Source organism: Brachyistius frenatus, unplaced genomic scaffold (genome assembly GCF_029030835.1).
Source record: "Brachyistius frenatus isolate BFR_SWC_R1_liver_20210118 unplaced genomic scaffold, ASM2903083v1 Contig_21, whole genome shotgun sequence".
NCBI classification, from domain to species: domain Eukaryota; kingdom Metazoa; phylum Chordata; class Actinopteri; family Embiotocidae; genus Brachyistius; species Brachyistius frenatus.
In genome coordinates, this window is record NW_027210620.1 from 4296341 (window position 1) to 4323815 (window position 27475).

Below are 27475 nucleotides of genomic sequence, written 5' to 3' on the forward strand. Positions count from 1 at the left end.
GTGGCTCAGTCGGTAGGGTGGGCTGCACACTAATCAGAAGGTTGGTGGTTTGATCCCCAGCTCCTCCTGTCCACGTGCCTAAGTGTCCTTGAGCAAGACATTGAACCCTAAATTGCTCCCAATGGTGTACCATCGATGTGTTGTAAGTCGCTTTGGGTAAAAGCACCAGCTAAATGAAATGTAATAATTGTCACTCTGCTTTAGTGTGTACTACCCTAATGTGCTTTTAACGCTGTCTCACTTTGCAAGACTGTTCACTTGAGTGTACCTAGCAGATGATTGCATCAGCACTTAAAGAAGTAGAGATGTCTCTAAGTAACCTAATCAACTTCCATGCAGTAAATGGAACTGCACCATCTATGTATTGCTCATCTCTGAATATGCGGGTCAAGCAACAGACAAAACCTTAAATTAGAAAGGAAGCCAAAATACAGACATTTTGGGAGCAATTTTCTAAGAATTGTATTGGCCAAGAACAAGGTAACGCAGTGAAATACAAAAAAGATATCCTTAATTCTGGCCCTAAATCCTTAAACAAAAGCATGCAGTATTGGCAGAGAGAATGAAGAAAACACACTTTGAAAGCCGACATCAAAGAAAGAAAACTCCTAATTTGAAGAAAAGAAAACATGGCACGAAATCTCAGCAGTGTCATTACCGCATAAGCAGCTGTACCTGTTTCTTAGTCTCGCTGTTGACTGTGTGTAAATAATTACCGAATTATCACTGGTGTATTTAACCTGGGACCTCTGCTTAACCAGTGATAAGGACTGCTGCTAATTAAAACCAATAAAGAAAAGATGACACGCAGTCTGGAGTGGACACAAATTGTAAGAAGATGATCAAAAAACGGATATAGTCACAGATGATTTAAGGGTGATGATGCATTTTGTGCACAAAGTGCTCCCTAAGAGCTTAAGAAAATATTAAAGCAGAAAATGTATTTACTATTTGGGCAATCATGTTGCTTTTTAAAATTATCTCCAGCGTTTCATTTAAGGAGGTTTATGCCTCTGTCATGTCTGAGCAATGTCTGAGGATGTTTGTTTCTCTGTAATTTCTGCATGACTGGAAAGGACATTAAAATGTTTCACATTCAACAACAAGATGCAGATGCAGAAAAATGAACTGAATCCAGCTCTGGACCTTCCCTAAAGCCTCCACTTCCATGCCAACCTTATTCATGAATGTCAATGAAAATGAGGTTATCATATTTTCATTTTGCTCAGTTTAAACTTGTAGAAACAGTTTCTGGATGAGAAATTCCACCACCTGTATACTCACCAAATATATAAACGCAACCATTTTCTCTTCGTTCCCATTTTTCATACGTTGAAGACTTTTATGCATACAAGGTCAATTTTTAACAAATACTGTTCACAAATTTTTTACAATCCGTGTTTGTGATAACTTCTCCATAGCCAGGATCATCCATCCACCAGACAGTTGTGACACATCAAGATGCCGATGGAACACCATGATCGTTGCACAGATGTGCCTCGGACCAGTCACATTAAAAGACAAGTCTAAAATGTGTGGTTTTATCTTGAAAAACTGTTTTTACAGTACAAAAAAACTTCCCTCAGTCCAAAGGATCAACTGGTTACAGTCAAGATTACAGTGACCTCATTTCGTCCTGTTCTTGTGAATGGGATCTCCAAATAACACATCGAGGGATTGAATTCAAATTTGGCAAAAACTTGAAGCATTGTCTGCTGTCATACCGACAACGCTGTCTTCTATCAGAATCAGCTTCATTGGCCAAATGTGAACACATTAGAATTCCTTACACATAAGTCGTCACTATATATTTTGAGTCTGGACAAACATAGATGTCAACTTCAGTTTGACTGGCTGGCATATACAAGATGTGTGGATTTTTCATTTGGCGTTTTAGAGGATGAGAGCTTTAAAGAAACTGCAGAAAATCATGCAAATTTGCCTAATTATCCATTAGAAATGATGATTTCAATGTTTTTAACCACTGTCTTCAGTGTTCTAAGAATAATAACTTCATGTTGGAAAATGTTTTCCAAATTAACCAAAGAAAACCAGTAAATGGTGGCTTTTCATAATTGGTCGTAACAGACTTTTATTACTAAGTTCACTGTCTCATAACCTTTTATGCAGCTGGCTCAACAGTTCTTTGTGGGCCAAACTCTGAACTAAACTAAGTGGATATCAGTAAACACAATGTTGAGAGACAGCGAGGCAGACCATTATTCTCTCTAACTTTATAGTGGATGTCATGTACACTAAAAAACATCTGCATGCTCTTAACTTTATTCTCATATCCGAGTGAATAAATTAGAATCTGTTTAAATTCATATGTGCAGATGTGAATGAAGGAGAAAGCAGGGAATGAGCAAAAACCCTACTTTTTCTGCAAGGCAATGATAATTTTTTTTATATATATATATATATACAGTTGGCAGTCATGAAATCCAGGCTGAGGTTTTGTGAAGCTGATATTATTGCTAATTTTAGTTCAAGTTGTTATTAACTTTATGATTTCTAAAGAACTTGTTATGCTTTTTTTGTGTGCATATGTGTGTGTGTATACTACAATGTCTGATGTTTATATTAAACTTAGCCAAAGTTTCAAATAATATGATAAATCAGCAAATTTGCAAGAGCGAAATCCAGACTTTTGGATTCTAACACTGTTTCTGGAGTTGTTTGACTGCTCTGCTTGGCTTCTGAATGTTGGCAAAGAAAGTGGGCTTTGAGGGAAGTGACATAAAGATTTTTTAGAGGAGTCTTAGAATATCCCCTTTATGAACAAAAGATGCAAGAAAAAAACATTTGTTGCATGTGTGGCAGTCATTACAGTCAAAGTGTGGTTTTACGATCGTTATGTCACTGGTTTATGACCCTTATGTGTTGCATTTTTTTTTTCACAGTGAAAGAGTTTAATTACTTCATCATGAATATGGCAAAAAGACAAGGGAATATATTTCCAAGAGAATTTCCACTTATTTTATGATCATTATTGTGCAAAATGGATGTATCAACTGAAGAGGGATTATTGCTTTAAGATATAAAATCTGTCTGGGCCTGTTCTAAGTAGAACAAGATGATCTAGTGCTGACTACATTCAAATGCAGTGGATGTCACTTGTCTTGTCTTCATTAGAGACCTTTGATTTGGATATTTTAAAGTTTTTTGCTCGCCATCAATGTTTTTTTTAACAGTAATTTTAAAGTACTCCTAAGTGTGCCAGTCATGTGGCAACCCGCCGTGACGTCACCAACTAGTTTGTAAACAACTGTTTTTAAGCTGTGATTCTGGTGTTGGTTGACACCATCTTGGCCAGAATGACCATATTTGAGCTGGGGAGGAGCAACTGACTGAGAAACACAGGACACTATGTCCACTTACCTACACCAGGAACCTGACTGCACCCCAGACCTGTCAATCAAACCACTACCCCAAACATCCTTCCCTTTGAGGCCTATTATCTAATCAATTATATAACTATTTTCAGAGGGACCAACATAACACTGATCAGAAAGAGTGAGTTTAACGCATGACTCCTTAATATTTTTTTACTTTGTCTTTCAGAGGAAGTTGATGATTTTTGATTTGGAGTCTATAGAGCTAGGGGGTCCTTAGAGTCATCGCCTAGCTGCCCTCAGTGGTATTGCGCTTTAAGGCACTTCCGCATTGACTTGTCAGACCCGGACACTGCATTCATTTTTATATACAACCTATGGTGCCAGTACACCCTGACATCACTGATTTATGTGTTTACAGGTGCAACAGATCACTCTTCTGATGCCACCCACCAGTCTTTTGCATTTAAGTGCCTTAAAGAAACAGTTAGCTTTTTCCAGTTGATTTTAGCTGTAACCAAACCAATGGTCATGTAGCGACTGTAAATGCATAGTCAGGTTACAAAGCTGCATAGCAAAAGATTGTCGACAGCAACAGCGGAGCAGGTGGATTACAGAAGAAAAATCAGGAGAGATTCAAAATACACCTGTCCAAAGTCTACCTGAAACTGGAACTAACAAAAAAGAATCCTATAAAACTCTAAAAGGGTTTGTTTATTGATAAACTGATATGTATTTAATTACTTTATATTGAAAATTCAGATCCTATAGTGCTGTTAGGGTCAGTCTGCTCAATAAGAGAAAACCCTTTCGTCCATTTGCAGTACTGTTATTATAAAAGCATTGGTTAGAGCAACTTTATTTCAACAACTTTTGATATCTGTTTTTTGTATTTGTGAATAAAAATTATTCTGTCTGTGGAACTGATTTCTGGCTGAAGAAAAACTTTCAAGTATAAATGCACGGAAAAGTTCAAATCTTTAACGGAAATGAAAAATCATCGCATCAACACTCCTCCAAACACAGTTGTTTTCTGAAATACAGTAGGATGAGTCTGTGATAAATAGACGCTGACTAATTGAGTGGGAGATGACCTTATATTGTTGCTAATTAACGCTGCATTCATAATTAACCATTATCACTTACTTTAAATTACACTCAAGCAATAACTGCAAGCAAAAGATATGCAGCAATTATATCTGATAATTTGCAAGCCATTTTTAATTGAGTCAGCTCGTTTCATTCACGTCTCAGGGATGGGTGATAATTACTGTGAATGACTCAAGAAAAACACAATTAGCAGATAATACAGTGTCACATTAAAGTGGAGAATGTTTTTCAACCAGCAGCATAAGTTTAGAATTGAATCACAGTGAAAGAGCTCAGGGGAAAAGTGACTAATGGTGTCAGTGATCATGTTTACTCAGCTTCCTTCCGTTTCCCCAATTAATCCGAAACAGATTTAGATTTCGCCAATCATTCAGACAACATGCTAAGTGATTGTAAACACGGCTGATGCACTTGGTTTCAACTTTAATATTTATTTGAAGAAATGTGACACAGGAGTTATTGAAGTCACTTGCATCCTTCAGCCAAAATGACAGAAGGGTGTGTGTGTGTGTGTGTGTGTGTGTGTGTGTGTGTGTGTGTGTGTGTGTGTGTGTGTGTGTGTGCGTGCGTGCGCAGTTGTACATCTGTCTTTGTGACGCATCTTGGCCTGTACTAACTTTGGGTGCAAAGGACAGTTTTAAGCATTAATTTTAATGAATTTATGTCTTGCCTTTATTACACAGTAGAGAGAGATGACAGGGAATGAGAAATGGAGAATGACATACAACAAAGGCTCCTAGTTGGCACCTCCAATTTGAAAGCCACCAAGGTGTCCTCAAACTGTTGTTTGAGGTTATGATTTGGTTATAGTGTTAAAATTTGAAGTTGTTTTGTGTTTGTTTAGTTTAGGATATGTTTTTGGTCAGAAATCAAGTAATGCTCGGGGTTAAATCTGCAATTACTGATTTATTTTATCAGTTGAAGGTTTTTAATCTCATAAAACTGCTGGCTTCTATCCAGCAGATACATTTGGAGTCTGGTTTTGGCCAATTGATGAATGTAAATCCAATATTTACTCTAAGTTTAGTTCTGTTTTTATCTTTATCAACTTTGGTATGAAATATGTATCTTTTCAAGCATCACTAAAAGTGACCCCTTTCAGATAAAAGTTGTCAAGTGACCAATTGTTGATATAAAAATATATTTATTGAATCTTTTATATGGTTATCAGCTCAGAAACGCATGTCAATAATGGTGCTGTTATAAAACATAAAGCATACAAAACGAAAGAGCTATTTCCTGAAATGTTATTTGTTGGCACATTTTGAACAGCATGGATGTGAGCCTCATATTCATTTAAATTACAGCCTTTCAACTTTATCATCTATGTGAGTACTTATTAATCATAGTGACACATTCTGCATATTTTTGGACCTGATCAAAATCTGTGAATTTATCTCAGGGAGCTCATGATTAATTTGTGATGGAGGTCAAGAAAGGAAAAAGTACAAGTAAATATCATTGAATTCCCAAGTGAACTGTTGAGTTTGATTTTAGGAATGCCAATAAAAAGGAATCATGCAGCTGAATAAACATAATCAATGTGAGAAACAGATGTGGTATGATGATTATGTGCAAACATTGAACAATATCAGTCGGATCTTTGGTTTATTTCACTTAATCTAATCAGCAGAACGATATCAACTGCTTTTTTTTTTTTTTTTTTATTCTAAAGTATGTAGTAAGAGATGCAGAATGTGGGGTTTTTTCTGTTAAGAGAAAGCAGTGAGGATTTCAATCAGATACAGGCTGTATGAAGTGTGGTTGCGCCAACGACATGGAGGGCTTTATGTTAATGACTTCCACACTATCCATTCCAGTGCTCTGCCTTTTGAACTAGTAAACCTGGTGCTCTGGTATCTCTCTGGCTCAGTTGGTAAACATATGTTTCATATTCTGCTTCAATGAATGTTTCTCATTATGCAAGGAAGGAGAAAACAGGGAGTCACTTGTTACCCATCCTAATTTATGTAATGGAATTTAAAAGATTTTTTTCTGTAATTGTCTTACAATGCATTTGAACCTTGTCCTTGCAGCAACTACAAGCCAAGAGAGTTTCAACACACTTACTGAGACCTGTTGGTTCAATGTTTCACATGGGTTTTGAAGTGAATATAAAAAGAAAGCCGACAACAAAAACCCAAACATACCTATACATTTAGCTCAATACAGTGTGACTTTGGTTCAGTTTGGTTTCAGGAGCAGCATTGTTTGCAACTATGTAGGATTCTTTGCCACAGAAAAACCTCTGGCTGTACTTGTCCAAAAATTGACAGATGGAATCAGTCACTCATCAGAAACTCTTGGCGGGAGGCGCAGGAAAATACTGTGTTGAGCAGATCAGTGGAGACGTGAAGCAGCGGGTGTTCACTGCTACTTCAACAAATGTTTCCAGAGTTCTTCCTCAAAGTTCTCTGATTCACTACTGATGAAAAATGTATTTAATTGGCAGTGACATTTTTTATATTTTTTTTATTAGCTGTGTTGCATATGCTTGCTCAACAATTTTTTGTTTTTATTGACATCTCGTGATTTCTTTGGCTCCTTCATCACAGGATGGAAGGGGTTAATAAGTAGGTGGGAATGTTGTAATATGTCAGAGTGTTGAATTATAACTGCTTGCCTTGGTCCCATTTATACTGGCATTGCTTGGTCACCTTAAAAAAGCACATTGACAGAATCACTGTCAATGTTTTAGACAAGATACGGGGACTGATTTAAAATGTATACAATCACCCCATACAGACCTTAAACAAGTTTTCAGGAGTGGTGGTTTCATCTAGACAAAGGAGCAAATAAAAAAATAAAAAAAACCATAAAACGTACCCCCTTTGATAATGGTTTAGTAGATAATCACGATACTCTACCTGCGTTGAGCAATCCCAGTGTGACACATCATACACGCTGTGTATAATTCAAGAATGAGTAGTTAGTAAACAGTTATTGCGCAACATTTCCACTGTAATGTCCACCCAGCCTTTTTTACAGTATGTGTCAGTTTTTCTGGTAAATTCCTCAGTTAAAGTTAGCAGCAGGTACTTAGTTAAGCTGGAAACCCATTTTCTTAGTAGGAGATAATGTGATTTGTTTCCTGTATTGAGCAACAAGGTTAAAGACCTACATTTCCACCAGAAAAAGAGGGGGGGGGGGGGAATGTGATGCAGTGTCAGCTTTCAATGTTCTTACTTGTGATAGGATCAGGTGTACTTTGAACAGGCTTGTGTTTGGTTAAAACTATCCCTGCACAGAATGGGTGGGGTAATGTGATGTGTGTTTGAACAGACAAGGTGTATTCTCCTGTTGTGATACATGCTCAGGCAAAGAACAGGCTTGAATGGAATCTTTTACCTCTAACCCTGGAGAGACCATACACCAAGGGATTACCCACTCTTTGGAAATAACGGATCTGATTGTTCATTAAAACCACCATGGAGACAACTAGTGATACCACAAAAATCCTTGAGAAGGGTCCGGAATACCTTCGAAAGCAAATGGAACTGGAGAGTGAGACAAAAGGAGGCATGAGTGCTGTGGAGAGACTTGCTGCAAGCAAGCCGAAATACATCAAAAGCCAACAGGTGGTCAACGCAACGCAGGAGCCGGTGATTAGTCTTGGTTCTGCTTCTGTGATTAGCACTGGGTCGTCTAACCGAAGCTCGGACCGTGGAGGGAGTCTCGTCACAGTGGTTGACTCAACAGATCACACAAGTGCTAAACAGAACTGCTCTCCAGGGCAGGTACGTCGCTCCTGCTTCAAAAAACGGCCAGACTCTCTTCTTTTTTACAGACAGAAATGCGAGTTGCTGAGAGGGTCAGCAAATGACCGCAAACACCATATAAATCGTAAGTTGCTGCTTAACTCTATGAATAAAAATAACCCATTACCTGAGGCCGAAGGTAAGGAAAAAATCCCCATACTTGGGGGCACAGCAAAGGAATGCAGCTCACGTGTAGATACCTCTCAATCAGAGACAAGGTGGAATGGGGTGGCAAAACAATGCAGCACCAGAAGTATTGATTCTGGGACAAAGCTTCAGGCTGGTGTTGTGAATGCATCTAGTGGTCTCCTTACAGTTCCTGAGTTTGAAAGAAGGTCTGGCAAAGGGGTCAGTCGTTCTCACTCTGACATCAGCTCCAGGTACTCCAAAAACTTTGCAGACTTTGATGTTTTTTTCAAGTACTGCGGACTCGACGTTGAGGTCATCGACTCCTTGGGGAAGGACAACTTTTCGGCACGCTCTGATGAAATCGCAATAAACATTCGGAGTGCCATCGTGTCCACGTCAGATGATGACTTCTGCAGAAACAGTGGTGACAGCGATGGGCTGCTGGAGGACGAGTTACATGAAAAGACACGTCAGGGCACGTCGGTTATTGAACGCAATGCTCGGATTATCAAATGGCTGTACAGCTGCAAAAATGCTAAAGAGACTGGAAAAAAGTTACGAGACCTTGAGTGACACTTCTTTTTCTACAGATGCTATATGGTTACCCAATACTGCCGGATACAACATACATTTTAAGCAAAACATGAACTTTTGACCACACATCTCTACAGTATTGCGTGTGTTCTATACTGTAACGATCATGTGTGCATTAGAGGCTACATGTGCATGCCTAAATGTTTGATTTGATCTTGTGTGACCATTTCAGCTGACATCTCAGAGTACAAGAAAAAAATGTAGTGTTTTCTTCAGTTCAGACTTAAATAGAACCACCTGTCTCTGTTGTTGAGTTCTCTGTCCTATTACAACCAAATGAAATTCACAAATACATTTTCACAAAACACACACAAACAAACATGTTATTTTCCTAACATTAGTTATCTTGAAAATGGACATATTTGAAGTTTTATTCTATCCTTTAGTTACATCCTACAATATTCAAGCAGGAACGTCAAAATGGAGTCACTTGTTAGATCTGGTCAAATCTGCATACTTGACATTGTGTGTCATGGTGTTAGTAGAAGCTATGAGTAAGAATCAGGTGTTTACCCTTCTCTTTTTGCTAATAATTGCTGTTCACATTTTGTTAATCCATTAATAAATGCTTACATAGGAATAATATGGTGATTTCCGTCAAGAACCTTTGCAAGGTAAATGTAACCTTTTATTTTAAGCCATGCACAAACATTTAAAAAAAATATTTATAACATGCTATATTGTAGTTGTATGCAGTTGTATTTTAAAATATTAATTGATGGCAGGTATTTGGCAACAAGACATAATGGTAGACATCTTCTAAAAACAACATTGTAGCTTGTCATGACTTAAATGCTTATATACCGATGATAAATAATGGAGGGACAGTAAAGCACCAGTAAATTGTATAAGTTTTGATCAGTGAAAGATTAGTATTTCATTTAGTATCCATTGAAATGCTATTACTTTACACTTTCATATATTTATACAATGTTATGATCAAAAGTGGGACCATTAAGTCTAGATAAAAGGCTTATGATTCTTGGCAGAAATAGTTTAGGGTGTCTCGTGTTCATAAATTCTGCTCCAGAGCCGACTCTTCAGACCACAACAAGCATGAAAGCGCCCTTAAATCACAATTTATGTAACTTGCTTTTTAAGTTTGTATTTCTCTCCAGGTGAAAGCTACACATCACACACACATAAACCACAGTTACCGATAGTCTGCCAGTAAGAGAGATTTGCTCTTTGTGGTCTGCTGAAAGTAATTAAACCAGTAAAGTAATTTTATTTAAATGCAAACTAAAAACCTTGAGGCTTGAGGTTATTTCCCAGCTAAACAGTTGGTCCCTGAGTTGAGTGAGGAATGTGCCTAATAATCTAATAGGCTTATGTGCAGTGACCCATTGTAACTGTATCTCCACTTCCCTCCCAATCTGCGTCTGCTTTGTCTCCTCACCACTTTCTCTGTCGGCCTCCCTGCCAAGTTTCTTTGTTACTTCTTTAAACCTAAGAGGTTGTAACATGAGTGGAGAAACAAGCAGCTGAAAAACCATTGCCGACTTCATTTGTTAAACCGTATTACCACCAACTTCGCTTCTCTCTCCCAGACGCAAAAACAAACAGTATTTGTGTACAGTATATGTGAGTAGACACAAACTATTCATCTGTTGTGGACCCACCTTTCACTTCTCCAAATGCCTGACTAACTGCTTAACATCAAGGCAAGTCACGTCCTGCCCTCTCCCCGTTTGTTATCGAAACTCAAAGTTACTTCTGAAAACAAAGTTGATGGTTCAGTGGCATTACAATATTTGGTTCAACCTACATAAATTGCGTAAACTGTAGAATATACTGACTGAGAAAATGTACATGCTTGTATTTTATTTTATTTCAGATTTGTTTTTATGTAAAACAGTTACGTTGTACTATGCTCTCAGATAATTTTACCATAAATTGTTCAAACTGGAGCCAATCCAGTTTAGGAGTGGAAAAAAAGTACAGTATACTGCTTGAATTTACCCTATTGAGCCTAAGGGGGGCAGTATCCAACAGAAAGACTGTTTCCAAATAGTGTATCTGTGTTCAGATGTAAGCAGCAGCACTTTTATAGATCAATCGGGCCTGAGAAACTTCTCATAATTCAGTCTGAATGCTCTTTTCAGGTAATTTGAGTGTGACAAAGTAACAGGTCTGTGCTTTTATTTGCTCATAAAAGGAGATATTTAGACCTTGTCCATCCTGTAACTTAGTGATGCACATGAATATAAGATAATACAAAAATCTACATGGAAGTTTTGACAGAAATACCATAATCCACTTACCAGGAGAGCAAACATGACAGCAAGAAGATATCATAACAATGGCACAGTCACTTAGATAAAATGGCAATAATTGTCATTTTTAAACCTGAGGTTGTTACTTCTTGCATTTTGTTTGTGCTTACAAAGCTTGATAATAAGTATGAAAAGCAATTCAGACCTTGTTAGAAGTATGGAGCAAAAAGTGAGACTTGAATGTATGAGTCAGCATACACAATGCGTTGAGGAAAATTTGGTATCTTTTATGTTTTGACCACAAAAATGTCCTAACCGGTACACGAACAGACAGCTGAAAAATTATGTATTCATTCACTTTAAGCCTTTAAACATTTTAGAAATGTTTCACAGACCCTGTTTCCATTTGGCTATTTCAATCCGGACATATGCGAGCTGACCACAAGTGGCCAGCAAAAGTACAGGTGGAAACACACCCAAGAAGCATTGAGGTCTGATCTGTTCAGGTCACATAAGGAGGTGGTGGCCTGGCACAAATGTGTCCACATTCGTTTAGTAGTGGAAACACAATGTTATTTCCGACACACATCATCCACAGCAGTGGGAGAGACGCAGGGGAGACGCGCTGTGGATCAATAATTCATTAATAATGAATTAATCTAAGGAGCCGAACGTTTCAGGCTGTGAATTAAATTTACAAACTCCAGTGTTCAGACATTTACAAACGTGAAATACATCAAAGCGTTATATTTGTAACACAAGGCGCCTTAATAAGCCTACCTGCAGTTTAAACTCTTCCCATGCACCTGTTTGTCTTGTAGTTTATCTCCTGTAATTTCCGACAAGTCAGACCACAGTTGAGAGGCCCCGCCCACCTTTAATCCACAGCAGCTGAGACACCCTGGAACAATTAATTAATCTGACCCGAATCATTGGGGTTCTGATGTTCAGGTTCCTGTTCTTGTGCTTATTTACTTGTATATTTTCGTGACGTAGCCTGCGTGTTCATTTGTATAAACAGCGGGGGAAGTGAGATCTGACCTCATGTGGTCACCCAGGACGCATGTGGAGACACTCTGCCCAAACTGGCCACATGTGGTCCGATCACGGCCAGGAAGCATATGTCCGCATTGAAATAGCTAAATGGACACAGGGCCTAAGACACATCAGTCACTCAGCTGTCCTGTGATCCAGCTCCCATCACCCCCCCTCCCTCCCTCCCTCCTCCTCCTCCTCCTCCTCTCAAAATCAAAACAGAAGTACATGTGCGCAGTCCTCCGTCACGTGTAGAAGAAAGCCCCAACAAAACAGAAGGGATTAAAAAAAATTGTGAACGACAGCCCCGCTCAGCCAATCAGTGACGAGACTCTTGGTAGCAACAAGATAAATACAGCCATTTCGTCCAATCAGAGAGGAGCAGGGGGCGTGGATGAGTTATTGGGTGCACAGTGTATTTACTTCCGTCAATATTTCCAGCACGGCAGGCAGGGGGAACGGGAAGCGGAGGCACAGACAGACGATACAACAAAGGAGTCGCTTGCCTATCAAGGTTTGTTTAACATTTCGTAGTAATGTCCAGCTGGATTATAGCGTTGTTTAGATTCAGCATTTCCTTAATGTCGTGTTTGCATGCGTTGAGCCGACTGACAGCTTTGTATTTTCTTCATTTTTTTATTTATTTTTTAACCGTGGGCAGCATTTGCTAACGCTGTTATTGTCCAAATGCTCAAGGTAGATAAATGCGTCACAGTCGTTGCCAGTTGTGTCATTAGAGCAGTTTGGCTCAGTATGCCATCTTACATCTCTGCGTTCATTCTGTAACAGCTCAACAGCAGCCTTAGTATTGAAAAGGTTTATAAATCTAATGCCCCTCTTGTGTACTTGGTATGCCGTTGAAGTACAGTTGCAGGCTGCAGAGATAGTAATTATTTCTCCCTTTAATTACCCCACTACTGAACACTTCCAGGAAAAACGTAAATACCACTGGATTTGTAGTGTGGGTGTGCTTTACTTTGAAAACCCTCTATTTGAAACGATGTCGGCTACTTTGATTTAGGGATACCAGTAAAATGATTATTTTCTCAATTATTTGTTTAGATTTTTGGTCCTTTTAAAATTATATTAAATGCCAACAAGTGGCTTTCAAAGTTAAAGGTGCAGCCTAAAATGTCTTGTCATGTTTTGTCCCGACCAACAGTTCACAACCAAAAGATGTTCAGTTTATTATCACAGAGGACCACAGAAACTAGAACATATTCATATTTAAGAAGCTGGACTCAGAGAAGTTTAGCATTTTTATTATTCTATTAAAATTAAAGTAAAATTTAAATAAAATTATTTATTTATTAAAGCAATTAATCGCTTATTAAAATGGTTGGCCATTAATTTTCTGTCAATCAATTAATTGACTCTTCATTGCAGCTCTACTTTGAAGTCTTTTTCAGAGTCTCTTTCCAGAAGCTCATTTTTAAGTGCTGTCATTTAAAGAACTTGTTCACATGTTCAGAAACAAGTGTCTCTGGTTTCCAGGTTGGATCATCTCTTACTTGGACTAAATGATTGATTGTTTGAATCTTTCATCTTGATTTTGGTGTCCTGTTTTCACTCATCCAGTTTTAAAGACCATTTTGACCTAAATATATTAATTTAAATGCATTTTAACAACTTGGATATATTGTTTAGAATACTGAATTTATACTTCTATTTGAATTTTAAATGCTGAATTAATGGGTCCTTTTAATGGCAATATTTGATAGAGAACAGTTTTCTGTGGCAATACTTAATGTTTAGTACCTAATCTATACGATTAAAATGTTTTTAGCTTTTCTTGGCCTCCATAGAATCCAGAAAATATAACCCTTTTTCTAACAGCAAATGGTTGACACTGCAGGTGTTTGGAGTGGCAGCGGCTCTCTGTGCTCACAGTCCCGCCCCCAGCTAAAATGCCTTTCTTGGGCAAGGACTGGAGGTCGCCAGGATGGAGCTGGACAAAGACGGAGCACGGCTGGAAGAGGATTGTCTTCTTTGGACATGACTTGGAGGACAACAATAGAGAGATAGACTTGAAAGAGTAAGATCATAACTTCTTCACCTTTGTCACCTGTCTGCCTTTAATGACCCTGTTAAACCAGTGCCGTCTATGTCAATTACATGTTTCATCTGTTAGTGATTTACCAGATCAGATTAAACTTCACTGAAATCATGCAAGATTTTAAAATACATTTGGTTCTTTGCACACAAATGTTACATGCATTTAAGTATAAAACTACTACTTTCTGTTGTCATCAGTCTCCTGCTCTCTCTTTGATGAAGCTCTTAGATTATTTTTTTCCATTTAATCTGTCTCTCTGTTTAACAGTGAGGACTGCTTTAACCTTTAGGTTTATTGACTACTTTATGGACCACTGTAAAAAGAACAGAGTAAGCAATAAATCTAAACATGGCAGGTTGCTTTTGTCGCACTTTAAAAAAATGTAAAATACATTTGGCCTTTTTAGACTCATTGCTTTTGATAGTCATAACGACATGTAACATTACAGCAATGTTTTCCTCTCGGGGAATTTGTGCTTATTCTTTGGTAGTATTACAATTTGACAACTACAATATTTAAGTTGATTAAAATAATACTGTTTATTTTGTATTGTTCTGTCTTACTAAACCAATGTAGCCACAAGTAGCTTACATCTTATTAGCCCTTCAACTCTGTTTAAAAGTGGACTGACTGCGAGGGCTAAATGTTGACTTGAACGTCAGACACTGGCGAGCTTGCGCAAAAAACCCTCAAAAATATTTTAAGAGAATTTTTCCCATTCTTAAACAGAAGACACTGGAGAGTTGACAGGAAATTATGGGCTAGAGATGGGGTAGGACAAAGTAACAAAGGCATTATGTTTTGATTACACGGTCATTGTTTCAAACCCCTGGGCCAACAGTATGCTCCATCTGTTATGTTTTGACTACAGATCATCTGATATTGCAGGTCATGGATTGCAGTTGTTTACTGTTATTGATGTATTTGTCTGAGCCATAGCATGTGTCAATGACTGGCTGCGAATCAAATGTCCTTCAGGATAATAATGATGATTAACAAATGTGATGTTTCCAATGAACTGTGGGGAAAAGAGTCAGTATATGATAACAGTGGTTCTCAGCCAAATTTCAACATGACAATTACAATTACAAAAAGGCCAGCTGTCACTGTCAGAGAAAATCATTGAGCCAACTCTTATCAGGGCCATAGCAGAAAGTCTCCGATGAGGTGATTTGCACAGTTTCAGCCTGTTGTTGCCAGAGGGGAATCATGGCAACAGGCAGAGTTGAGTGCATCGAGGGTTGGGTTGAGACACTTGAGGGTCATTTTACATGAGAACAAAATTGTCTCCTCCGCACCCTGTTAGAGCAAAGATTCAAATGAATTGACATGAGTGTGTTTACGTGGACACGAGTATCTGAGCTATGATTGTTTTTTTTTGCTTGCGTGAGCATCATATCCCGATTTCAGAAACCCGGATAACCTCGAGATAAGGGTATTTGGGTCGGGTGTTTTTTATATGTTTGATCTGAGTTACGTTTGTCCTGAAGCTTTTACCTCAAAGTAATGCACACGTATACAAACTGGTAACTTGGTAAAACTGACTTGACCTGTAAATGCCTGTGTGATGATTGAAAGCTAAGATTCCCAAATATCGGCTGTATGATTCACTGACAAATCCTGTGGTGTTACATTAGAATAGAATGAGTAAAATACTGTGTACAAAGTTAGGTTTTTGTACTAATAAAGCATCAGAAAAAAGGTCAATACTTGATGTCCTTACTAAATACAATTTCCAAAGACGATAGAGGGTACTACCTCGCAATCTACGCATGCTGGGACACTAGAGAGTAAGCCTTTAGATAAGTAAAACTTGCAACAGGGTTAGTGTACAAAGATCAGCACACAGCGTAACTTCATGTATCCGTTTCCTTGAGTTACTTTTGAATATTTCCAAGTGGTGCGACACATTAATTCTATCTCGGAAGTGTTCGCTTTAAGTTGTGTGATGAATATTTTAACATACCAGTTATTCTAACAGAAGTGCTCTAAAAATAACTTCCAAGTTCAAACAATGCCTCTTGAGGGGTTTTAAAATACAATGCGTCACAAAGGCGTTTAGTGTGTTGAAATGACAACTATTTGTTGTGAGCAGCGGAACCAAAACCAAAAATTGCCAAGCTATTTCAATCTTCCTGGTCTGTATTACATGCTGTGCCTGTGGGCAGACTGTGTTGCCTCCCAGCAGGAGAGTTCATCTTGTTATCTGCAGGAAGCATGTACTGTTTTGACGCATGCCAACTGGCTGAGTGGTTGCATGAATGGAAAAACAGGAGGGGGGGTTCTCTTTCTTCATCCATACTTTCTCTTCTATTTGGCTGCTCCTGTTTCAAACACTGTGTTTTGGTGTGTGTGTGTTGCAGTGAGCCTTAGGGTTTGCATCATTTGTTCTGTAAAGCGCTTTGCAGTCTTAACTCGGCATGTCTTTTGGCTTTTTGCATTTTTATGACTCTCACTCTCTTTTAAAATTCAAATGCATTGCACATTTTATTTTTCAGAGATTTTTTTAAAAATGTAGAAATATGTGGTGTGAATAGTTGTATTCAAAATTTACAATTTATTTAGTTTGGGACTACGTACATGCAGACTTTAGGTTTGCCTAGAAATGGTCTTTTATAAAAGACATTTTATAAATTATAAGTGGCAAAATTTGATAAATACAACAAACATTTAGTCAAAGAGGCTTTTTAATAAAACATTTTTCTCAAGTCTCTAAAATCAAAATCTAGAATAATTTAAAAAGCATAACCAACAAATATCAAAACTATTCAGTAACAGCCTCTTTCCTCATTAAGGAGAAATAGACACATTATGGCTTATTTGTCTCGTAAGAGCTGTTGATATGCAGGACATTATTTTATAGGGAAGCCTCACAGTTTGACTGGTGTCTTGCTGGCACTGACAGGGTTATGGGTGGAACCTCAGCAGCAGTTGGTGACATCTCCCTCAGGTCACAGTGTGGCCTATTCTGTTGATCAGCCCACTAACACTACCTCACAGTACCACATTAGCATGTCAGCAGTGTTTTCAACAAAAAGGCGAAGGACACGGCATCGGACAATAACTAATGACATCACCTCCTCAAATTGGCTGCTCTCCAAATGCAATCTCGATCAGAAAGACCAGTGACTTCATGCAAGAGAGGTATGTTTGCCAGACCAACAGATCTAGGCCAGAAAGAAACTGCTGACATGGTACAAAGTGTTACAGAAGTAATTTAGATCGTGGAAGTCTGGATGTAAACAAACCTCTGTCACTTGTTATCTGCAAACACTCAAGTGTGGGTTGGGAAGTTGCGTGTCAACTAAGTGTTTAACGTCTGTTCTGTGACAGATAATGCAGATTATTCAGTAATCCTGTACTTATTAAAGCTTTTAATGAATGCTACTTGAATGTATCTGCCAACTCTGAAAGAAGTAAAACAGCTAAATGTCAGCCTCATTCTGTTGTCTACTCTGTTTTTTCCTCAAAGGTCACCTATTTCAGGATTTCGTTTTAATGTCCACAAATCCTTTTGAACTGTGTCGCTGCTGTGTGATGTCATTTCCTGGCCCTGTGGAGGCTGATGCGCCGCATGCAACCTGTGTGAAAACAGCTACGCTATTGCATTCCTCACTTGTAAATCACTGTGACAGATTACTGTACTTGCATGTGTGGTTGTGTGTATGCCAGTACAATTGGATAAATGGATAGAGACAAGGGTATTACTGTACAGCTCATTCACCCTGGTCAGTTGACTTCACAGTCAAACAAACAAAGACATGTCTTCACTTACGCTGGAGAAAAAGTGAATTAGTTTCTTTGTCCAGTAGCAAACGTGTGAAATTGCACATTGTGACTGATAATTTGGGTGAAGTAAATATCTCCTCCAGCTTCTGAATGTGTATGTTACATTTGAATAAATAGCCTGTTGCGTGTACAGTTTGTTGTAGCGCTTAAAAGACAGTTTGCAGTTTTTTTGCTACTGTCGTCTCAGTTATTCTCTGAAACAGCAAAGCCTTAGCGATTCTTCAGCCAATTGAAAGTAGAACTTTGTTATGGTGCAGGTTCCAGATATTCCTTTTCTTTGGAGCAAACTCCTGAAGGTCTCTTAGAACCACTTCTGAAATCAAACTTAGTGCTATAGTCAATCTGAATGGCCTCATGAAGTGAAAAGTCCCTGGTCATACAGAGAAGGATAGTTGTGATATTGTTGACAGACAGGGATAACAGCATAGGATCCAGTCCTTGTTTCTGCACGAGCCTCGTGGTTGGTTGTGACTGCACCTAACAATTATTTATACATCAATGTTTGTCTAGAATAATTGAAAAGAGGGAAATGTACCCACTATCCACTGAGTCTTCTTAGCCCTAGGATGCACACTCAAATTAGTTGTCTGTCCAAACAACACTGAAAACCTAAAGATGTTCCGTTTGTCGCCAAATAGACAAAGAACATAACAAAACCTCCACATCGGAGGAGGTGGACGCAGCTGGTGTTCGATATGTTTCTGGAAAGAAGGAACAGAAAAGTTTTAAACAATACCAAAATGGTTGTTGATTATTTTTTTGTTGACTAGATGCATTTTCTTAGGGTATATTTGCCAATCAGCGAACCAAAATATTCTCCTAGTTGATAGAGTTGCAGTCAGGTGCTCAGTTTTAGCCTATGGATTATTAATGCATGGAGAATCAATTATTAGCCCAGTTCAGCCCAGTTCAGTAGAGAATATGTAATAATAGAGGAATAGATCTCAGTTCCAGTTTCATTTCAATTTTCGTCATTTGATTGATTGCCTTTCTGACTGTGCAAGTGGTCTGGAAAAGGACTCAACTTTCCTCGCTCATTAAACACTTTTATTTTCATTTCTGTTTAGGCAGGATAAATGTAAGGTATCACAAATAAGACAGTTTATTGGCTTTGTAGATGTTACCTCATACAAAGAGAGCAAACAGACTGCTAATATAGTCATTGTTTGCAGGTCACCAACCAATTTAGTTTGTCAGAGGATGTGTTAACTACAATTTAGACATATAAAAGGGGAAATGCAATTATTTTTTAAATTAGAAGTTTTATTTTGTTGGAGTAGATCTACATTCTCAACTCTTTGCATCTACTCCAACAAAATAAAACTAAGAACTACATAAAGAAAACAAGTTCTTTTCACAACATTTAATCTGATTTTAAAGGCATTTTTATGCAATATAAATATTAAGAAATGTCCACATATCTTCACAAACACAAACCCATTTGTATTTCTGTTGGAGTTGAGCCTTTTCAAGCGATCACTGCCAGCATATGTCAAGCTGCTGTCAGTGGCCAGAACGTTAAGATCTGTGTTATCAGAAATAACAAAACCACAGATCCAAAAATCTGCCAGAAATAACAGAGATTTGATAGACTTCTTAATGTTTTGAGATTTCTATCTGACAACATGTTTCAACTGCTGTCTGAGAAAAGACTGAGGATTCTGTCTCCTGGACTCTTGATATGTGTCTGCCATCTGCAGTGTTTCCTTTACCATGGCAGACAGTATGAATCATTATAATTTCACATCTTGGTTATTCTGGCTCCCTTTACATCTGTTTTAAACTGCATACATATAATCAGTCAATAACGCCAAAAGTGTTTTGATCACAAGAAAGAAATTTGCATTTAGTTTCTACTCTTTGGTTATATGTTCCACCTAACTCAAATTTACTGTCCATGTTAACCACACAATCATCATGCCATGTAACACAGAGACAGACATACAGGAAAGTAAATAGTCAACAGTAAATAAGTAGTAAACGGTGAGTTTCTTCAGGGCGCCACAGCACAGACTCTTTACGGTGGTTTGTAACTACATGACTGGTCAAAGTTGTATGCAGTGTTATTAGTACATAACAAACATGCTTCCTCTGTCTGAACAGGCTCTGCAGTGACAACAATGCTAATCTGTTTGTTGGAGATGTGTGCGAGCTCGCCACGACAAAGAGGAAAAAGGACTTCTACAACAATAACACCAAATCGCAGTGTGAGTGTCAGCAACACATAAGACCTGTTTTGGCTTGTTGAAGACTTTGCAGTATGAAAATTACAAAGATCTGTGAGAGATTATGAGACAGGAGGAAAACTCAGGGTTTTAGGAAAGGTTGTGTTGCAAATGTGGCCTTTAAAATTGATTTAAGTGTTCTGCATCTGCAAAATTTGTCATGTATATAAGTTAATTTCCCCCTCTTGTATATTTGTGTAGGATTTGAAGAGATTTACCTCACTTTATCGGAGTACTAAGAACACTATAATCCACTGTAAAAATATAACAAACTAAAAACTTAAACATTTACACTTCTAATACACAGCTGTAACAAAATTGAACTTCACAAATGTACATTTTTTTTGTTCCCTTTTTCAGTTGTTTTCAGGGATAAATGGATTTACGTGCAGAAAGGAAGCACAAAAGAAGTGAGTGCTGAAACTTTTATTATAATTTTAACATTGCTGTTGATGAAAAATAGCAGTGTATTTGTAGCAGTGTATAAACAACTGTTTGTGTGTATTTTCTCGTGTACCTACAGCGACATGGATACTGCACGCTTGGTGAAGCTCTCAACCGTCTAGACTTTTCCAGTGCCATTCAGGACTTGAGAAGATTCAACTATGTTGCAAAGGTGAGCAACGATGATCACACATGATGTTGAAGAGACCTTTTTTTCATATGTACAAGTACAAGTGACTCTGCTTCTTACTCTCGTACTCGTTCTGTCACCCTCAGCTTTTTCAGCTCATAGCCAGGTCGCAGCTGACGTCTTTGAGTGGAGCTGCCCAGAAAAACTATTTCAACATTCTGGAGAAGATTGTACGAAAGGGTAAGGAGACCGGGCACGCAGACAAAGGACTTGTTAAGTGTTCCCTCATTATAGGGTGTGTTGTAAAGGACACATCCAGATTGAATTTTTTAGTAAAATAGTGCCTTTAAAATAATTTTTGGTATAATTAGGCCTCCTGTATATCTTACAAACAAATATTGTTTTAATTACCATTAGTTTTCTATATGTATTTTTCATACACATAGTAATAGGTGTTAACAGTGGTTTAATGGAGGAGCTTGATCTAGTGGCAACATGGAAAAAGAGATTTGTTGTTACCTCTAAATAAGACATTGACTTTTTTAAACGTTTGCTGTCCTGTAGCTTCAAATGTTAAGTTATTTATTTTTGTGTTTCCATTTTCTTTATTTCTTTATCATTTGGACTGTAGTACTTGAGGACCACTACAATCCACGCCTTGTCAAGGAGCTTCTGCAGGACTTGAGCTCCACACTGCACAGTCTGACGATCCACGTTGGCAGGTGTGTTCTGGTGGGCAACGTCAACATCTGGTTGTACCGTCTGGAGACCATTGTTAAATGGCAGCAGGAGCTCAACAACCTGCAGATCCCCAAGGTAGAAACCAGATTGGTGTTTTTGGATGTCTATCTCAAAACTTTCTTCAACATTCTTTGAGCCTCCGGGTTCAGTTTGAGCTGCCTGCTTGTCCGTGTGACATTTTAAAAGGCTAAAAATCGGACAGATTTTATGGTCACAAGTGCAGTTGTTACTGGATGTATCTACTGACTTCTGGAAGGAATATGGAAGGAGAAGTATTAACAAATAATCTGGAACTGCTTATTCAGTGCTCCAGCGAACATGAATTGTTTCACATCAGCCTCAGTAAAAGAATAATGTAAAAAAAAAAGTATTTTTTTTGCATTATGTTCCTTTTCCTGCACAGTCCTGCTCTAACAAATTTTTTTTTGTGTGTGATTATTGTTTCTTCAGCAAATGTGCACTGGTATGTCATTCAATGAATTGCCACTACACATGCAGAGCAAGATCCTCTATAAGTTATCGGATGCCTGTGACATCATTAACCTGGGACAGGCCACGCCTACATTGTACTGCCTCAGTGAGAACAAGACACTGTGGAAGAAACTCTGCCACTTTCACTTCTCTGACAAACCGGTGAGACAGCAACATATTTCATCTGCAGAGCTGAATCTGTGATTTAAATGATTAGTCATTTTAATTAACAAAAATATATATACTTAAAAATTACAAGTAGTCGATGGTTAAGTGTTCAAACAGATGGCTGCCGAAAAATAAGAAAGATGATCCTCTAATAACCACTAGAGGGCAGCGTTAGCACAGTTTTCTCACAGCTCACTGTGATCTACCTCATCCTCTCTCTTACTCACAAACACACACACACACACACACACACACACACACACACACACACACACACACACACACACACACACACACACACACACACACACACACACACACACACACACACACACACACACACACACACACTATCTCCCACATATCGTAAAAACACCCACTCTGGATTGGTGTTAACGAGGAATTGTCCTTGATTATAACTAATTACACTTGGTTCCAGTTTTAATTATATCCACGTGCCCTGTGTTTTCAATGGTTGTTAAATGTTTCTTCCCATCTGTGTGTGTGTGTGTGTTTCTGTGTCCAATACATATATACAGTTCTGTAGGAATTTGGTCTTAACCAAGAGTGACAACGTGGACTGGAAGCTGATGTACTTCACGCTGCAGAAACACTACCCCGTAAAGGAGCAGTACGGCGACACGTTACACTTCTGCAGACACTGTAGCATCCTCTTCTGGAAGGTAAACAAGACAATCCAACACACCCACAGCTACGTTTACACATGTCATTTACACAACACCACCTGATGAACGGGTACTGTGAGTCAGACTGCACCTAGATTACCAGTTTGCATACAACAAAATATGTAGCAGTAATTTAAGTAGTTGGTTTAGGTTCTGCTTTTATTTCCTGCCCTGAAAAACTAAAGTCGGCTGCAACTTAGTGTGTGAAGTAAATTAAACCTGTGCTTTTTAAAGATGTTTCTCACAAACCTGATGTCTATTAAAATGTTTACATTTTTTACCACGGAGGGAAGAGAAAAGTCTCAGAGACACTTTGATCCAATTACACAGCCTTTATTAAAAGGACTGTTGGTCTGTGAAGTGTTAAATTGTCATTAAACAGTCATCCTTATATTTCTAATCTTTGGCTTTCCAGAGTAAAACAAAAGCTGTGGTGTTCCTTTTCTACTGAAAAATTCACACAGAAGCACACATGAGCACTGCTGGTAATGTTAATCCCTGTGGTGCACCAGTACAATGGATTTTATGAACTCATGACTTGTTTTCATTCAGTCTCTCCTGAGACGTGAACTTTAACCACGTGAAGGACAAAGATCATGCTTTTCAGAGTTTGAGTTCATAACTTCTGGGGTCGACTGTATGCACAGAAACTAACAGTGTTTTGAGTATAAACTGTTTCTGTAGTTCCCTCCCTTTGTGCCCTTATTTACTCCCCACAAACTCGTTATTATCCTCCTTGCCTGGGTCCCTGTATTGGTTAACCCCTGCCTTCTCTGCATCTCTTTCCCTGCTTGGCTCCCGTCCCTCCTGCCTCTCCTCCTGGTTCCCCTTCTCCCTGATTCCTTAAGGATCGCCATCTGGCTTTGTTATTCAAGGTACTTTCTGGCCCATGATGCCTTTCTTTTTCTTCATTTGCCTGCTTGTATCGTTTCCCTAAATTTATCATCAACTTCCATGAGTTGAGCTTTGTCTTGTGCTGTTTTCTGTTTCATTTGATGTCATGGTGTTTACTAAGCAGTGGCGTTCTTTCTGCTGACTCACAAATATTTTAACAAATGTCTCTCTCTGTATGCCGATGTCCAGGACTGGTTTGAACCAGCTGTTTGTAAACCCCTCACTAAATTTGTGTGAAATCATTAGCTAATTACAAAAAAACAAAAAACAAAAAACTTGTACTTAGCTGATGGTTGTTGTTTTTTTTTACTTTATAAATGTAGTCCAACCTTTTTAGCTTAAATTTCTGCAAGCTGTTATTTTGGTATACAGTATCCGGATCAAATCTGTGATGATGTTAGTTGATTCAGATTAGTTTCGACACTTAATGTCAATGTTTAATAGTGGAGGCTTTATGCTTTTACATCATTTGCACCATTACAGTTTACGTCATTTATAATCTATATTTCAACTGTCAGATCAGATATAGTGACTATATTGCGTATTACCTGCTGCACCCACTCTAAACAGGCCGTACATTAATACCAGGTGTAAAAGTTGTGGTTCATCAACTGATGTACATGTTAAAGCAGATAAAACCAATACTGTTTTATTAACAAATTATGACATTGTCTGCAAAAGGTCACAAAACAATTTTCCATCCGACACTGCAGTTCCCCTCAGCTCTCCAAAGGTTGTCTCGCAGTCTCACTGCTCACATGCATGTTGTTCTCAGTCACAGCTGGCAAAGTTGTTGTTTTTTTAGATAAAGAAAGCTGTAGCTGTATAGAAAGCCATACGAGCCAACCCTATGCAACCGACTGAGGCCCAAAAAGCCCGAGTTAAAGTTAGCAACTAGGTGGTAAACACAGTCATCCCAATGTAATCAGTTTAAATTCAGTAATGTTTAAATGCTTGCATCATAACTACACTAGGTTCTCTTTGCCAAGTCGTAGGTTTCCTGGTCTCCCATCTTTCTAATAACTTGGCTGCTGACTCTCTTCCAGGATTTTGGCCACCCGTGCACTGCCAACGATCCAGACAGCTGCCTGATGCCCATCTCTCCGCAGCACTTTATCGACCTCTTCAAGTTCTAACCCCCCACCCCGTCGTTCTTCAACCGACGCGTCTGTTTACCCTCCTTCTCACAACGGGAGCGTGTGCGAGACCTCGATGTCGTTTACCCAAATACAAAGGGCTTCAACTGAAAGAAACGTTTTTTATGTCTTTACTTCCTTGCGCACAAATAATTCCATAAGACATCGGTGAGACGAAGTGTATATGTTTGTTGATTTAAAGAATGTTGGGTGGGTGACAGTAAACGCCTACTCCTGACAGAGGGAACAAAAAATATGATGTAAATCCAATATGAATATTTTGAAAAGACTAATATGTAAAACAAGTTTTAGCATGTTTATGGTTTGTAAGTGATGGTAGGTAATATGTAATGCGTTTTTAAAGAAAATGATAAAAGGGTGAATATTTACAGTGAGGCGGGAAAAGACGACTTGTGTGAATTATTTATTTAATGGGGTCAAACTGCTTTTTGCTCTGTTTCGTTTTGGTAGCATTTTTCTGCAATAACTGCATGATATGTTTGAGTCTCTGTTTACAATACTGTATGTTGTCCTTTGTGAATTCCTGATGTGCTCTGTGTACATTGGAAGTGTTGACACGAAAAGAAAAAAAAATGATGAAAAGCTCCATTAGCTGTACAAGTTTTTTTTACTTTTGTCAGAACTGTCAAGTGACAGAGAGAGGAAATGCAAAACATTATTTATGGGGGAAAAAAAACAACTTTTGTATCCTTCTTCCAACTTTTGTATTTTCCCTTTACCATTCCAATACTCTTGATGGTACTATTATGACTTTTATGGGGCAGGAACTAGCTATACAATGATTAAATATTTCTAAAAACCTGCTTCTATTCATTATTTCTCCCTTTGTTTACTGTATAAATGCCCTTTTTTTTAGACTTGATCTAAACATAGGTTCAACACCTTGTATTTGATACTAATGTGTTTACACCAAAAACAGCAAGGAAAAGTTGTTTGTCACACACAGGACAAAATTTCATAATCTTTTCTAAAGGATTTGCAATGGGAGCTTAGAGTAACGCAAGGAAATTTCATACAGTAACAAAAAATGGATCATCACAACCTTGTAGAAATGTACTATAGATTAGGATAGAGAGGCAAGCTATTATTTACAGATTATATTATTATATAATATAATATATACTATTATTTCTATTTTTAAAAAGGTTTGTTTTAGAAGTGGGCTGTCAGTTTCACATGCCTGCTGGTGAAACACTCAAGTCGACCATTTCTGTTCGAGACACTGGTTCAGTGAAATCCTCACGGGTGTTTAAAGCACAGTCAAATTAATCAAGTCGTATATTTACATCAAAGCACAAAGTGTTGAAAGAATTAGAGCCAAACCGTCAGACAAGATATTTATTCTTTTTGAGAAAATGTGACCCAGCCTTTTAGTGAATAAATACAGGATAAAGACATCCGCCACAGACGTGCCTTATCTGTACCCACCTCTGGCTGGAAGGAAGCAAACTTCAATATCAAATTCAACAGATTAAAAAGAAAGCAAAGAAAAGAGGTTTGAAAATTTAAAAAATGTCTTACTCACTTAAAAGAGAAACAAATAATTGTAGAAAAATATTACTCCACATTGACTCAGTCCTATCATATATAGAGATATGTACACACAGCATTTAACAGTTGACCTGCTTCGTATAAAACACTCTTGCTCCTCCTGGTGAAGCCAACGTCATCCTGAGACACTGGTTTGTACCTGGAAACCAGGAAATGTCCTCAGGATGATGCAGTACAGGTGCATGCTGGGTTGACCGACCTACCTGCACCTACACGAACGTTGTAACGAGCTCAGCAAGTTTGTGCTCAGGATGATTTGATCAAATTAACAGCAACCGATGCAATTTTACGAAAACAAGGCATTTCATAGGTGCATGAATAAGGACACTATTTTTCTACTTTTCATTCAGCATCAGATTTAAACATACTAATATGTGGGAATTGCATCTGTTATGCCACATTGAAGTCATACGGGATAGAAGATAGAGATGGAAGAAATTCCCATGAAAACGACTTCACAAATATTCACATCATCAAGATGTTAATTTGATTAAAGAGTTGTTCATTTGAGGATTAAAATACTGTGCAATGATAACATATCAATTAAGGTGTTACATTACTTCAAACAACTATCATTCGCTCAATGTGAATCATTCATTGACTTCTGTAGAGTTTTTCAGCAGTTATGATTCGAATGTGGACGTGAATGCTGTTTGCAAGTGGAAATCCTACAAAATAACTGAGCGCACCATCAAAACTCCCAGCAACAGCAAAACTTCAGATCTTTTCTGCAATGCCAGCTCTGATACACCTTAATAGCTACGCTTGCATGACCACAAAGTCACTCTCCCTTAACTTTGCACACAGACATTGGTATTCCAGATCCCAAAAGGTAATTCACAAGCTGTTTCATGATTGCACAGCTCCTTATTGATGTATAAGCTAAGGCTCCAGACATTCTGCACTCAGATGATGTAACTGCATAGACAGGAAGGAGGTAAAAACCAACAAAAGCAGTCTTCAGTAGTAGGTTTGCATATTCTTCA

General features: G+C 38.2%; 2 protein-coding genes across 3 annotated transcripts; both read left to right on the forward strand.

Moving 5' to 3' along the window:
* Positions 1-7763: 7763 nt before the first annotated feature.
* On the forward strand, positions 7764-10724 carry fam110c (family with sequence similarity 110 member C). Its single transcript, XM_069696266.1, has one exon. The coding sequence runs from the start codon at positions 7874-7876 to the stop codon at positions 8903-8905; it is 1032 nt and encodes a 343-aa protein (XP_069552367.1). The 5' UTR covers positions 7764-7873; the 3' UTR covers positions 8906-10724.
* Positions 10725-12601: 1877 nt separating this feature from the next.
* Positions 12602-25741, forward strand: fbxo25 (F-box protein 25). Of its 2 annotated transcripts, XM_069696579.1 has the most exons (11): positions 12602-12691; positions 14033-14212; positions 20126-20229; positions 20608-20657; positions 20771-20863; positions 20968-21061; positions 21453-21637; positions 22013-22195; positions 22741-22884; positions 23736-23762; positions 24828-25741. In XM_069696579.1, the coding sequence occupies exons 2-11, from the start codon at positions 14085-14087 to the stop codon at positions 24915-24917; spliced, it is 1098 nt and encodes a 365-aa protein (XP_069552680.1). In that variant the 5' UTR covers positions 12602-12691; positions 14033-14084; the 3' UTR covers positions 24918-25741. The 2 variants fall into 2 exon arrangements, with proteins under 2 accessions (XP_069552680.1, XP_069552681.1); XM_069696580.1 differs by lacking the exon at positions 23736-23762.
* Positions 25742-27475: the final 1734 nt, after the last annotated feature.